This window comes from Vigna radiata, chromosome 8, assembly GCF_000741045.1.
Source record: "Vigna radiata var. radiata cultivar VC1973A chromosome 8, Vradiata_ver6, whole genome shotgun sequence".
Taxonomy (NCBI): domain Eukaryota; kingdom Viridiplantae; phylum Streptophyta; class Magnoliopsida; order Fabales; family Fabaceae; genus Vigna; species Vigna radiata.
This window is the reverse complement of record NC_028358.1, coordinates 14,111,242-14,127,630: the sequence shown is the minus strand read 5'-3', so window position 1 is coordinate 14,127,630 and position 16,389 is coordinate 14,111,242. Positions and strand designations below refer to the sequence as shown.

The following is a 16,389-nucleotide window of genomic DNA, read 5'->3' as shown; positions in this document are numbered from 1 at the left end:
ACACAACAAAAAGAAAAGCATTAAACAATGGGAATACTCCAAAACCAACATTATTAGGGGGACCACAACACAGAAAAGGGGGACCACAACACAACATAGTAAGGGGACAACAAGACAACTTCCATGGGAAAGCAAGTTCTTAAGCATAACTAAAAAATGCGCACCTTTTCACCCTTTGTGCTTCAAAGAAATACCACCTCCAAGCCTTTTCCCTCAAAGTATCCTTCATGAACCCTTTTCGCTCCAATATCTGGATCGAGAACGCCAATCCTGAAAAGCCCTACTCGAACCTTCCACAACCTCACTTTCTGATAAAATCCCCAAATTCTGATTAAAAAACCCTAATTTTTAATTGGCTTAATTGCTTAAAAACACCTCATTTATTCATTGGCTGCCACATTGAATAATGTAGTCCACCCCATTGCCACGACACATATCTCACTGATAGATCACTTAACATTTAACACCGTTGCAAGCTACTTAACCGAAGAGACCTATTAAAAGCAAAATCAATAACCTGGAGACCTAATTAAATCACTTTTAAAAGCGGGTATCAAACGGAAATTCAGTCCCTAACTTGAAGACTAAAAAGGTAATTAAACCTATATTTAATTATAATATATATATATATATATATATATATATATATATATATATATATATAGATATAGATATATGTATATGTATGATAAAATAATGAGTTGAAAGAAGATTTAAAATACTGATAACATTAAAAAATTGGGAAATTGCAGTCTACGATATTTTATATTTAAAATACCATTAGGTTCCAACTAATTCCAATTAAATTAGATAATCTTGTTGAAGAGAAATTGCTTTTCAAATCTTTTTATTACAATTTTAACGCTGGATCTTATTTGAGTGAAATTCGATTTCATATTTTTATTCCACTTAAATCACATTAAAAAAGAGGAAGCAAAATTAACCTATTAAAAATGAAAGGTAAAAGCTCATTTTTTTTTCTAAAAAACTGAAACAAATTATATCTTTTAACCATAAATACATGCTTGGAAACTACTTTTCCTATATAGTCAGTTCTTTTTCAATATATATAGAAACTAACAAATAATAAGTATTAACAATAGGTTGAATTGAATGTATTAAACAATCTCTAGAAATACATCCCAACTAGATTCTTTCGTATAATCATACCGTATACCGTATTGGGCATGTAGGGACCCATAGCCAATTTTTATACGAACTCAGTTTAATAACAACCGATAGGAAACTCTTACATACGAATTCAAATGCTAGATAAGTTATTAAGTACTATGAAATCATAAAAATTGTAACAAAACAGGCATTTAAATATTTCAAAAGAGAAATATTTTTAAAATAACACTTTTAAGAAATAGATAATGACATAATTACCAAATAATGTGTTTATATAAATATTTTAATAGGGTAATTATCTTTTTAAAAGAATTTGAAATATTTTATGAAATTACTTGGATAATTTTTTTAAAAAAGAAATTAAAATTATAGAATTTTATTGGAGTATTTGGATTGTTTGAAATTAAAGAATTTTAAATTTTAAAAAAGAGGTAAGAATTTGAAATTTTTTATATTATCAAATTTATGTTTTAAACTTCGAGTCAATAAGAATTTGTATCGATTTAGCTTGATTTAGGTTTGAATAAACTTGACTCTATTTGAAAGAAGATTGATCAAACATAAGTTGGTATGACCTTAATTAAATGTTGTCACAACCTATCATAGATCAACTCAACTTGGTCAAGTATGACTTGATTTGTCTCACTCCCATCAAGACCAACCTGACTAACCTAGTCTCAAAATCAATTGAATGCAATCATTCATCGACTTAACTTGAGTTGAATCCAACTTGAATTGGCTCAACCAACTCAGGCTGACTCAACTTTACTTATGTCCATGTCAACTTAATTCGACTGATCTCAAGTTGACTCAATTCTACTTGAGTTTGGCCGAGTTGACTTAACCAACCTAGACTAACTCGACTCAACTTATATTATGGCCAACTCAATTTGATTAATCCCGAATTGACTTAGCTTGGCCTGGATTGGGGCCAACTCGACTTGACATGGTCTTGATCAGGCTAGCTTAACCCAATCTTGGTCAAACTAAGATCTACTTAAGCTTAGTCCAACTTGACTAAATAGGTCAATGTTGACTCGAGTGAACGTGGATCTACCTTAGACTTAAAATAACCCGACTTAGCTCAACCAGGACCAAATTGACTTGGCATTGAAAATAACCGAACTTAATCTTGATTGGACTAGGATTGACATTGAGCCTAACCAAACTTGACTAAACATAGATTGTCCTGACTCAAATGACCACAAATTCACCCTAACTAAATTAAATCTGGACTTATCCCAACTTGAACTTGATTCGACCTAAACTCAAATCGGCTTAACTCAACCTGAGCCCAAATATACTCAAGTTAACTTGAGCCTTGACTTGGCTTGATTGGAGCCCAAATCAACTCAACTTAACCAGAGCGTAAACTGACTTGAATTGATCTGAGCCTATATTGACTCGAGTTTATCTTTGTTCAAACTAACCTAACTCGACTTGGTCTGTGCCAACTTAGCTCAAACTGGGCCTGAATCAACTCAATTTGACCTCGATATGAACCAACTTAGTTTGAGTTGCCTAAGCCATGGTTATATATGGATCAAACCAACTTGGCTCGACCGAGACCCAAGCTTACTTCGCTTAACATGAGCTTAAACTAAATCAACTTAACTTGATTTGACTATTTCCCAAGCTTACTCAACCAAATCTTTCATGAGCGTAACTTTGTTAAATTAAAATACTATATCCAAAAAAAAGAAAATTTAGTAAATTTGAATTCCATAATTCAAATAAGACAAATAATTTGAAATAAGATCAATTCAAATTCAATATATTTGAATTTGTAAAAATTACAAATTTTCCTCACTAAACACAAGACGTCATTTTCAATTTCCAAATAAAGGGATTACAATTTAATAATGCTAATAAGTGGACTTTATGTCTAACTCAATCCTACAAAACTGACTTGCAACGTGAGATTTGCACTCACTTTATCTCTAGTTGATGTGAGACCTTTAACACATTCCATTCGCGTCGAGATATATACATCACAAATGTGAAACTAAACATTAATGAATGATCCAACAGTAACCTAATGTCAGTAAAATGATAAATTCATCAACACAACAAATCTTGCTAGGATAAACTTTAACCCATGACCCTATTACCACGTTAAGAAGTGAACTTTAAACATAACTCAACTCTACCAATACGACTTCTAAAGCGAAGTTTACACCCGCTTATATATTTTAATATGATATTTTCTCTAGTTTATATAAGACTTCTAATAAACAAATAAAGATTAATAAAATATTTAGCGAAAATTGAAAGCAAGATATCATGAATGAGACTTCTCTACTCCCGTTCTTTGTTGAAATTTATTTAGTAATTTTTTGTTTTGAATAAGTCATGTCCTATTAATGTGGGATTTGGTATTGTAGGCCACATGCTTAGGAATTCTAGAGTCTTGAGTTATTAAGTAGTAATAGGTATATTAGTTGCAATTTTTTCTCCTTGATTTAAGTCTCAACATTTAGTTTGTACTACTATATATGTAACTGAAGGTTTCAATGAATTAGTATGCTTGTAAGTCATATCTTTGTTTTGCATATTTCAACATTCTGGTATTAAGAGCCAAGATCGGGCCTGATAAAGGTTGAAGCAACAACTTTCTTGTAGAACAAGTAAAAATAACATATGAAAGTAATAACTTTGTGCAACTAGCAATTCCTCGCTTTGATGGTCACTACGATCATTGGGCAATGTTGATGGAGAACTTTTGCAATCGAAAGAGTATTGGCCATTAATTGAAGATGGTATAACCGCTTATCTAGCAAGGACAATGTTAATAGCAGCTGAGGAGAAACAATAGGAGGACCAAAAATTGAAGGACCTGAAGGTGAAAAACTATTTGTTCCAAGCTATTGATCGTACGATCTTGGAGACCATTCTTCAAAAGGAAACCAGCAATCAAATCTGGGACTCAATGAAACTTGAGTATCAAGGGACAACAAAAGTGAAACGTGCACAACTTGAAGCCCTTCGAAGAGATTTTTAAACTCTACATATGAATATGGGAGAGTGTGTCATTGATTATTTCTCAAGGACGATGAGAATTGAAAACAATATGCGAATCCATGGTGACAAACTAGAAGATGTTGTTGTTATTGAAAAAAATTATTCAATTGATGACCCAGAAATTTGATTATGTAGTTTGCTCAATCGAGGAAGCATGTGACATTGATAACCTTTCCATTGATGATCTGCAAAGCTCGATGTTGGTTCATGAGCAGCGAACTGATGATGGGGATGTAATTGAGGAAAAAGCTTTGAAGGCGTTCATCAATACTCCAGTTGCTTTTGAAAGTGTAGGACGTGGTCAAGGAAGAGGCAGAGGCAGATTCAATTCTTATTCCAAAGGTAGAGGGTATGGTCAAGGATCAAGGTTTGATAAATCCCACATTCAGTGTTTCAACTACCATCAATATGGCCATTGTAGGTCAGAATGTCCTAATTTCTTTAGAGGTCGGAGGGAGAAATTAAGACATTGGTATCATGTCTTCGAATCTTCTCAAAGACATGATACCGATGTCTTAATTTTCCCCTGACCTCTAGAGAAATTAGGACATTCTGACCTATAATGGCCATATGGATGGCAATTAGGTCGGGGGAGAAATTAAATTATGTTATGATAGAAGAAGAAGAAGAAGAAGAAGAAAAAGCAACTTTATTGATGGCATGTCATAACAAGAAATAAAAATATGAAAATGTGTGGCAATAAATTTTTATTTTCTGAGTTGGATAAGTCATTTAGAGATACTATGAAATTTGGAGACAACTCCAGTGTTGTTGTCATAGGGAAAGGAAGTGTCAATTTTCGTTTGAAAAATGATGTTGTTGAAAGAATCACTAGTGTGTTCTATGTTCCAGATTTGAAAAGTAACTTGATTAGCCTAGGCCAATTTCAAGAGAAGGGGAATGAGATCATCATAAAAAATGAAACCTGCATTACTAAAGATTCTGAGAGAGGAGTAATTTCACGTGTTGACCTGAAAAAATTTAGATGTTCCCAATTATCATTTAAGATGATGGTGAAGATTTTCATACTTGTTTCTCTGCAAAAGTGAAAGACAATGCTTGGTTGAAGAATTTACAACAAAAAGGAATGGTGACAAGGCTTCTTCAAATCTGTCCTTCCTCACAAGTTTGTGAAGATTGTGTTATTGGAAAACAACAATGCAATTCCTTCCCAAAAGGAAAAGCATGGAGAGCTCAACAACCACTAAAGTTGATTCACTCAGACATTTGTGGACTTATAAGTCCAACTTCAAATGGCAACAAAAGGTACTATATTAGTTCATTGATGATTATAATAGGAAGACATAGGTATACTTCTTGTAGGAAAAGTCAAAGGCTTTTGTTGCCTTTAAAAGCTTTAAAGCCTTGGTTGAGAATGGAGTAAGTGGAACAATTAAGGTGTTGCGAATAGATCGTGGAGGAGAGTTCAACTCATAAGATTTTTCAACTTATGTGAGTTGAATGACATCCAAAGACATTTGACTATAGCTTATACACCACAACATAATGAGGTATGTGAAAGAAAGAACTGTATAGTGTTGAATATGGTTAGGAGTATGTTGTCTAGAAAAGTTATTCCAAAAAGCTTTTGGCCAGAAGTTGTTAATTGGAGCATCCACATATTTAATAAAAGTCCAACGTTGGCAATGAAAAACATGACACCCGAAGAAGCTTGGAAAGGAATTAAACCAACTGTGAATTATTTCAAAGTTTTTAGTTGTATAGCTTTTGCCCATGTTCTTGATGAAAAAAGGAAGAAGCTTGAAGATAAAGTAGAGAAATGTATATTTCTTGGTGTTAGTGAGCATTCAAAAGCTTACAAGTTGTACAATCTAGTCACAAAAAGAATAATCATTAGTCGAGATATGGTATTTGATGAGAGCAAGGCATGGAAGTGGACTGTTAATAGCATTTGAGAGCAGATCTTAATCAATGATGATGAAATTGAAGAAGAAAGACAAAGTCAATCTTCAAGCTCTACTATCACAAGTTCACCGTCTACTCCCTCACCAAATTCACAAGTAGAAGTGGAAGATGATGTGTCAAATGAACCTAGACTTCAATGCAAAAGAAGAAGGCCAACATGGAAGCAAGATTATGATATTAGTGGAGTTAATCAAATTGATGATCCACTTACTCATTTTGCATTGTTTTCAGACCATGATCTTATCGCTTTTCATGATGTAATCAAAGAGTTAAAATGGCAGAAGGTTATGGATGAGAAAATTAAAACAATAAAGAAAAATAACATCTGATAATTAACAAATCTTCCCAATGGCCAGAAGTCTATTGGAGTTAAATGGGTTTATAAAACAAAGTTCAATGCAGATGGCAAGGTGGATAAATACAAGGCGCAATTGGTAGTTAAAGGCTACAAACAAGAATATGGGATTGATTATAAAGAGGTGTTTGCCCCGGTTGCGAGACTTGACACAATTAGACTAGTTATTTCAGTTGTAGCTCAAAATTAATGGTCCATTTATTAATTTGATGTCAAGTTGACATTTTTATATGGTGAGTTGTAAGAAGATGTTTATGTTGAGCAACCTTGGGATATGTGAAGCAAGGAAATGAGAAGACAATATATAAATTGAAGAAGAACTATATGGACTAAAACAAGCACCCCGAGCTTGGTATAGTCATATAAAGTCTTATTTCATTGGAGCAGGCATTCATAAATGTCCGTATGAGCACACATTTTTCATAAAGCTTGGAGATGGTGAGAAAATGTTCATAGTATGCTTATATGTTGATGACTTGATCTTCACAGGTAATGATAGAGTCATGATTGATTCATTTAAAGCTTCTATGATGACTAAATTTGAGATGACAAACTTGGGTTTAATGCACTATTTTCTTGGCATTGAGATAGTACAATCACTTGTTGAAATTTGTGTCACAAAAGAAATATGTTTTTGGAGATTCTGAGCAGGTTTCGAATGAGGGAGTGCAATGTAGTCTGCACTCCTACTTTTGCAAATTTGAAGTCGAATAAAGATTTAAATGGGAAGAAGGTAGATGCAACCGTCTATAAGCAAATTGTAGGAAGTTTAATGTATCTAACTTTGACTAGGCCAAATTTAATGCATGTTGTCAATCTTATTAGTCGATATATTGAGAATCCGATAGTGTACACCTCTTAGTAACTAAAAGAATTCATAGGTACTTGAAAGAAACTACTAGTTTGGGGTGTTATATAAAAGGGGAGCGCAAAAGGGTTTGTTTGGCTTCAATGATAATGACTATGTCAGGGATGAAAATGACCAAAAAAACACATCTGGATATGTCTTCATGATGGGTTCTGATGTTGTCTCACGGTTATCAAAGAAACAACCAATTGTTACATTACCTTCCACAAAAGTTGAGTTTATTACAACTACATAATGTGCTTGACAAGCCATTTGGTTAAGTTATCAAAGAATTATGTTTTACATAGAAGGAGAAAACATAAAGATGTCAAATTTCACTTCTTACTTGATCTATGCAAGTATAATGTTATTGATGCTATTTATTGCAAGAGTGAGGAGCAGATAACAAATATAATGACAACCTCTCAAGACATTTTGTCTTTGAGAAGGTTGGAAGCATGTTGAGAGTTTGGTGAAGAAAGAAAACTGATTGTGATGATGAAAATTTGATTATTGAAACTTCCTCTGTTATAAACTGATGTCTACTATACCTTTATTTCAAAGAAGGGAAATGTTGGAATTTATTTAGTAATTTTCTATTTTGAATAAGTTATGTCCTATTAATGTGAGATTTGTTATTGTAGGTCACGTTCTTAGGAATTCTATAGTCTTACGTTTTATTCAGTAGTAGTAGGTATATTAGTTGTAATTTTTTTTCCTTGATTTAGGTCTCATCATTTAGTTTGGACTGCTATATATGTAACCAAAGGTTTTAATGAATTAGTATGCGTTTCAGTCATATCTTTGTTTTGCATATTTTAACATTCTTCACTTAGTAATTCAATTAAAATTCTTTACAACATTTTGAAAAGTGTTACTGAAAGTAATTGCTGTCTAATACATATTTACGGGATACGTTGTGGTATGTGAACTAGCAAAAAATGAGAAAATCATCAAAAAGAATTTTATATGCTGATATTAATAGGAAATTTTGCCGCTTATGGAAAGATGTAAATGTTGACTATTTCAACCGTTGGCTCACTTTCATGTACAGGCCCTGCAAAAAAAATAGCTATTAGTACTGCACAATAGAAAATAGGACAGTGCTTTATGCACCCTTTATCAATCAAGGTGCACGCTTTCATTAGGAGTGCAACTTGACTTTTACAAGGTGTACAAAGTTGAAGTCTAGAAAATATTGGTAAAATGTAAGTGAAACTTTTCCCATTTAAGTAATTAAGAAGCAAGATAATGAAAGTGAGTAAATTAAAAGATTTTCTCCCTTTTTCAAGGAAAACTAGAGAAAAAAAAAACGATCTGATAGTAGAAGGTGTGGCTCCTTGGTTTCCGAAAACAACTTCCTGATGCTTATAAGTTTTGATCTTAATATCTTTTTCTCATTTTAGTTCTTAAGTATTTGTGAACATTTTCACTTAAATGTCACGACTTTTCACATTTTGGACTAAAGCGATTGATAAATTGCATTTCAAATACCTTTTTCTACTTTCAGGAATTAATGGGATAGATAGCCTCTAGACTTTTATGAACCTGAAGGATGTTCATAAAGGAGTTCCTTGTAGAAACCCATCTCAAAGACAAGAATAGATAACCTTACATTTGTTGTGTGTATTGTTGCTCCTGTAGTCATACTGATATTCTGATTAGGAACCAGTTCAAAGTTCATGTGCTGTATAAAGATTGCAAGAGCAACTATAGCTTCCAATAAAGCAAACTGATCACCAACACACTTGCGAGGCCCTCCACTGAATGGAATGAATCTGCAACACGTTTTTGATTCATAAAATCTGAGGAACTATGATATAACAAAACAAAAAAAAAAAATATTCCACAGAAGATATAACCAGAATGAACCGCCCCTTCTCCCTACTCGAGGACAGACCTAAAAATGGTAGGGCACAATTCTGAATAGGTTAGGGGAGAAGGGTAAAGAATGACTAGCTACCACAGTGGAGGTGCAATTTCTGTCAACATTGACAGCAAGAGTGATTACTGTAACAATAATGCACACCTGAAGTCTGTATTTGTTTCATTTGGCACCGGACCATCCAGATCAAATCTTTCAGGCATAAACTCTTCAGCCCTATCCCAAACCTAGCAAAGTTATGAAGTTTACAGAAAAGATCAAAATAGTGAATTTAGAAAGTCAGCAATAACATTCAGACAGTGCAACAACTTGCATATCGAAATTAATCTGCCAAATAACAACACATATCAACTCCAATCACCGTAGCAAAGGCATGATGATAGGCCAGGAAATGTAATATTTGAATAAAGAATCAATAATTTAAACAAAGCAACCACGGGGGGTGAGAGGGTTAGAATATCATGCACAAAATCATAAAAGCAAGTTCCTTTCTATTTCTATACTGAAAACGAAATAGACAACTTTTTTATGCTCTCTTAAAATCAAACTTGTCATCCACAGTAGTATTTTTCTTTCTTTGTCTCTTCCTGTTAATCAAAATAGTAAGGTAATAAACAGAAAAGGAAATTCATTTTGAAATAGAACCAAACAGGTTCAAACCATTATAAATTATTCAATTAAAATTAAATAAATAACATTCAGGTTTAAAATATGTTCTAATCCATGAAAAATGAATAAGTTTTTATTTTACTCCCCGTAAAAGCAATATTTGCTTTTTATCCCTCAAATTTGAGATCGCTGCTTTTGGTACTACTTATAGAGGAGTAAGTTTTTGTTTTGGTTGTTGTAAAATATGTTTCTTTTATTTTCATCACTCCAAAAATTTGTAATTACAACTTTTGGTCCCTAACATTAATTTTAAGATAAAAATCAATAAATAACAATTATTTTATGGATATAACAAAAAGATTAAGGATGTTACATGTTGACATTATATAATAGACACTAGTGGAAGCTACTTGAAACAGTCAATTGACCTTTAGTTCAATATATAAATAGTATGTGTCACATCATATTAGGGAGTAAAAACAACGATTTTCAAGTTAAGAAGAGTGAAAAACAAAGAAAAGGTTTTAAAAGGATCAAAATCAAAGCTAAATCATTTTACAATAACTAAAAACATAAAGTCTAATACTAATGGCTCTACGCTTCCATCAAAGGTCTCCTAACCCCGATTGCAATTGAAATAGGCATAATATGTGGTTACCGTAACAACATACGCAGATGGTAGACCATGGCAAATTCGGCTGCTTCAGGGACGGGTCATATATAGAATGAGGTGAATAAAAGAAAAATAGTAAAGAGGCATTCGTTTAAGAGGTTTGTCTCACAATAGGCCATAGTGAATTAAACTTTTAGAGAGCTTGAAACAAAGGATCTCATCTGCTGACTATTCAGCTAAGCAGTACTACTGGAAAAGACTAATTAAAGTGATTTAAAATTCCATAACCAAATTTTATAATAAAAGTATACAGATTTGGATACAGAAAGTAAATACCTCAGAAGAACGATGTATATTGTATACAGAAATCATAATATCTTGACCAGCATTGACTTTATAAGAACCTGGAAGCTCATCAGGAACTTGAGCTCTTCTTATCAACACCTTAAGGATGCACAAGGTTGTTATATAAGAATAGCATAAATTAAACTTCGGTGAAATATATCTGACATCGGAAGCTCCAATACAAAAGGCGTATTTAATAAAAATAATACACAGCAGTGAACATCAAGTGTTCAGAGATATCATAATGATATTTTAAAGTTATGAATTACTAAATGAGAATTTGGTTTTTCTGTTTGATTTAAGATTCTTTCCTAAATGTTGATTTCTATAGGGAAATTAAGACAAGTCATTAAATAAAATAAAAAAAAATGAGATTTTAATCCATAATAAAAATGAGATTTTTAATCCATAATATTTCCAACTTTGCGGTTACTTTAGCATTGAAACTTTTATTTAGCCTCCTTCAATGTGAGACCTTAGAAAAATTGGTTGCTGAATTTAAGCTTGTTTTAAACACTTTTTTTTTTTTTTTAAATATGACTCCACTACACAAGGCTACAAAGGAAACAAAGGGCTTGATTATAGACCAGAAAAGGAGCAATGGAACACTAAGTACTCTTTACAACTGTTGGAGCTGGATGCTTCTGGAAATACACATCTAGAAGTTGATGCAGCAGGAGATTTGTCACAGCTGATATTGGAGAGACAGTGGCCAACCTGTGTCCGGATTAAGTTGGGGCTAAACTCCAACTGCTGGGAAGGCCCAAGCCAGACAGTTTTAACCTTTCCAGTCCTCAATGTAATGACAGAAAAAATCAAGCCCAGAAAAGGAACCAAACGTCCACGTGACACATGTAGATGAAAGAGAGAACTGGACAGAAACAAGCTTCACATACACACTAGAACGCTTGAAAAAGGTTCAGGTTTTCAGACTCTTGACCTAAGGTTTCACTACCAAACTCACAAATCCTAAAAGCCACTTTGGCTTTAAAAATTTTAAACAATGACGATCATTATATCACCAAATTCAGTTTCCTCTCATAACAAACAAGTGATATCATTAGTTTTTAGTTTAACTATCAATTTTGTCTTACCATACTAACTAATTTTCATAACAAGCATAAACTGTCACAAGGGTAGACCCGACATACACAAGATAAATTCTATTCCATGTCAAATAGATGTTTGTACTATAAATCATTTATATTGCAAAACATTGCAACCTACCGGGGGATGTGGATAGAGACGGAGTGACTCAATAATACAGTGTGTCAAGAACTTAAGATTTTTAATATCTTCGTAGGCAGGACGCCTTCCCTGTAAAACTCTGTCTACCTCTTCTTGTGCTTTTGCCAATGAGGAAGAATCCTGCATAAATAAATCTCATAATTTGAGGGGCAAGATCATGGTGGTACTGAGGTCTTTTGCTCCATGCTAACAGTAGTACGTTATATAATAGAGACATGTAGAAAACTGAGTAAATAAAAAATAACAGTCATAAATGTTCAAAAAGTTCTTAAATCCAGCTGAAAGCATGAGAAAAAAATAGAAGGTTGAGGTCGTTGAACAACACTTTTGATATTAATATCTTTGAACCAGGTTAATTTAGTTTCAAAATTTCTAAGTTTCCTTATTAAAAGCTATATTAGTTTGAGGATTCAAGAAAACAAAACTGCAATTAGATGATTAATGCAAGGTTCAAAAGAAAAATTAGAAACTATGTAGCGGGATCATGAGAATCATGCACGTAATCAATTCCCACATTGTCTCATGAAAAATATGCAAAAGCAACTTGTTGCTACTGATGAGAATGGGATAGAAGCTTTCAAGTCAATTCATAAAGTTGTCGTGAGGGTTATAAAGATGTTAATTAAGGGAAGAAATGGGGTGGAATGATACCTTGCTTAGAAGATAAAGTGTCCAGGTCAGCACTGAACCAGTGGTCTCATGACCAGCAACTAAAAGTGACAAAAGATCATCCCTTAATTGTACACTGGAAACCTACATGTAGAACAGTCAAATAAAAATAAACATGGAGAGCAGAAATCCAAAGAAAAAAGTTCTCCAAACTATAAAGGGGAACTATACAAGGTTGAGATTATCGATGACCCAGAAAAAACAACAGTGTCATTATCAAGTGATATGGCATGTTTTAAGAAGTAGTTGAAGTGTAACTATTTATGAAGATAAACTCAGATTGAGCAGTACGCACAAAAACAGAAAAGGAACATGAAAATCCAAAAGTCATCTCCTTATGGAATAAAGTCTAGAAATCAGAAAATTTTAAGATGGTTCAAAACTTCTTAAAAGTAATGTAGTGAACGAGAAAAGCATGGCAAGAAATAAACATTTTTAGGTAAATAACAAAGAATTACAAGAAGACAACTGCTTGAATGAGTTATGATCAATCAACATCACAGCCTAAACTACCTAGAAGAGAATGCTCAGTATTGACTAACAATGATTAATGTACCCATAAAATCAATACAATACTCATCACTTCATCTATACCTGTTGAAATGTAATGAAATGTGTCTTTGCCTAACTATTAGGTTAGGAGGTGCCTAATTAGGCACCTCCTAACCTAATAGTTAGGCAAAGACACATTTCATTACATTTCAACAATACCACTACCTCTTAACATTTCCAAAGAGTCAATATGTCTATAATTAACAGGAAAAGACAACTTAATACTTCGTCTAGTTCATGTGAAATCTCTATAAAGTCACAAGATTTATACACATCTCAAATATACAGCAATAAACACTGATGAAAACACAATATACATCAACAATAAAATATTGGAATACAGCAAACCTCTTCTCTGCTGGCAAGCAAGAACCGAAGAATACTAGGGTCAGTATCATTTACATATTCCTCAACATCAATTCTTTCCCCCTCAGATTCTACAATTTCCTTACATCTTTCAATGAGATCCTCAACAGTTTTCCTGATAATGCTAACAGCCTCTTCAGCCTTTATTTGTCTTGGAATTAACTTACAAAGAAATTTAAACTGCAATAACAAAGAAAGAGGAAAAAAATGTATGTATATACATGACATGAAGAATGGAGTAAGAAAATTTAAGTCATGATTGTAAGATTAACTTGCCTTCCAATATGGTAAAAGATCAGTTGATCGAGCCTCTGCCTCTTTCAATGCTGTGTAAACAGCCTCAATAACAGGACTGTCTGCACTGAGTGCGTCAAAGTTATAGTTAAATACAGATAAACCAATAACATCCAGAGTCAACTGTGAAAACTTCTCCTCCATGTTAACAGCAGTTCCATTGAGTGCATTAGATTGTAGCTTCTCCACTAATCTCTCAGCACATCTACAAAACACCCTATCCACTATAATAGACAAATATCGTTTATGAAGAGATGGAACCACAGCCCTGCGCCTTGCCTAATATAGATCACAAAACAGTTGTAACAAAGAACCTGTCGCCCAAAATAAGCTATAAAATCATGACAAGAAGCACAAATAGTATCAACTTAGTCGTATATAATTAAATCATTTATATATACTCGGACACTGTGAATTGGAATGCATAACCGGGAAAGTGAGTCCACACTGCTTATCAGACATTATTAATAGTCTCTTTTCTGTCGTACATTTCGCATACTATCCCTGCTATTATAAAAAATAATTCTTCCAAAATACTTTATATTCTTAATTGCGTATTCCTTTCAATTTACACTGAGTTGTCTTTAAAAATAAATTCAATTTCAATATTATTTTTGAAAAAGATGCTTATAGTTAAAAATAATCTTGTATCACAATATCATTTTCATTGTAAATTCAAAATATAATTTAAATATTTAAATATATTTAAATATTTAAATATATTTAAATATATTTATTTATTATAAATTTTAATTAGATATAATTAGTATATTCAATAATATTCATTATTTTAAAAAAGTAAACAATATATGCACCAACGTTATGTAAACTTAATCTAATCACAAACTGCCGTGAATGCTAAGTTTATTAGCTACTAAAATAATAATTTGAAATGTAATTTCAACAGTAATTTTTATTGGTTGGTTGACAATGTTTTAGAATCTTTCTAGAATAACTACTACATAAGGATTTTTAAGGGAGAAAAGTAGGAAGAGAAAAATGAAATGTGTTTCTTCATAAGCTAAAATTAGTTTCTGCACAAATTACCTTATAGAAGTTCTCTCATAAAGCTTTTCTATATTTTTATTTTTGAACTTGTGCATAAGCTCATCTTTATCTTATACAGAAACTCATTTCATTCTATCTTTCTTATTTTACTCTTCTAAAAGTTTATATGGTGAAGTTTGTCGAACAAAATATAATCATGGCTAGACTGATTGTGCTGACAAATCAGTCTCTTAGAAATATATATTTATTTAATGTAAGGGTGTGTTCAACAAACTTTTCTATAACATATACATAATAAGAAAATAAGAAGGACAAATGAAATAAATTCGTCCACATACTAGTTTAGGCATAAGTTAAAAATCATCTTTTAGAAAAACTAACAAGGAAATGCTTCTGCAAATCTATGGAGGAGAACTTCATCTGACTTTTCTCCTAATTTGATTTCCTAATAGAAGCTATTTTGAGAAATTTATCTAGATCAAGTCACTTCACTAACTATAATAACTTCTAATTATGATATAAGAAAAAAATTCTTTTATTTTCATATTATTTTCTTCTTTTAAAACTCCTTATGAAGAAGTTAATTTATCAATCAAGACCCAAAAAAGAAGGTGCTGCAGTCACCTCATTGCTACATTGTTATATAACAAGCTAACTTTTTTTCATTATCAAAATTCAAATCATTCTCAGTTTCTTGTAAGCATAACTAAACAACAATGTTGCAAAAGCGAGCATTACCATCCAGAGCGGACCTTCGGCAATTGCGAAACCAGACCCGAAGAGAAATTCGGAGACCTCAGCAACGAGGCCCTTAGAATATTTCCCGTAGTTCCTGAGCACGTGTTTGGCAATGGCGGGGTCACTAACGACGACGAAGTTTCTGGGGCCAGCGGCGAGGCGGTAAATGGGGCCATAGTCCTTCATCCACTTGAAGAGAGGGAGGAAGAGCGCGCCGCCGAGGAGGTCGGAGACGTCATCGAGCTTGGCGGAGGCGACAGGGATGCCGGAGTCGTCGTTCCCGGCGGTGAGGGAGCGAGAGAGGGAGGTGAGCCAGTCGGGGCTGACCCAGGAACCGGACTTGGTGCTGGCGTCGGAGGGTTTGTTAACGGAGGATTTGACGGCGAGGCGATAGTGTTTGGGAGAAGGAGAGAGAGAGGGAGAGGGAGTGGTGGTTGTGCGGAGAGAGAAGAGAGAGATGGGTGAGAGAGAGATTGAGCAAGGCATCGTGGATGGAACCAACGGTTTCCCACGCTGTCTGAGTGTTTTGCTTTGCCTTTTATCTTATGTAAAATCATTATTTTTCAATTTAATATATAGTGAACCAAATGTAATTTTTAAAATAGATCTTTCAAAAATTAATAACTTTGTTATAACTGAGTTAGTGCTATAAGTAATTACACTAACTTTGGACCATAGAACGTAATATATCTTTCTTATAACGGTTGTTTACAAAACAAAAAACTATAATAGCACATTATTGTGTTATAAACATGGTTGTTTGAAGGTTGATACTTTTTACT

At 33.1% G+C, this 16,389-nt stretch overlaps 1 protein-coding gene across 1 annotated transcript; it reads right to left on the bottom strand.

Moving 5' to 3' along the window:
- Positions 1 to 8,152: 8,152 nt before the first annotated feature.
- Positions 8,153 to 16,131, bottom strand: LOC106772401 (carotene epsilon-monooxygenase, chloroplastic). Its single transcript, XM_014658790.2, has 9 exons — positions 15,608 to 16,131; positions 13,844 to 14,140; positions 13,550 to 13,747; positions 12,632 to 12,733; positions 11,960 to 12,100; positions 10,724 to 10,831; positions 9,310 to 9,392; positions 8,896 to 9,058; positions 8,153 to 8,337 (listed from the first exon to the last, which is right to left on the bottom strand). The coding sequence occupies exons 1-9, from the start codon at positions 16,091 to 16,093 to the stop codon at positions 8,302 to 8,304; spliced, it is 1,614 nt and encodes a 537-aa protein (XP_014514276.1). The 5' UTR covers positions 16,094 to 16,131; the 3' UTR covers positions 8,153 to 8,301.
- Between the last annotated feature and the right edge of the window lie 258 nt (positions 16,132 to 16,389).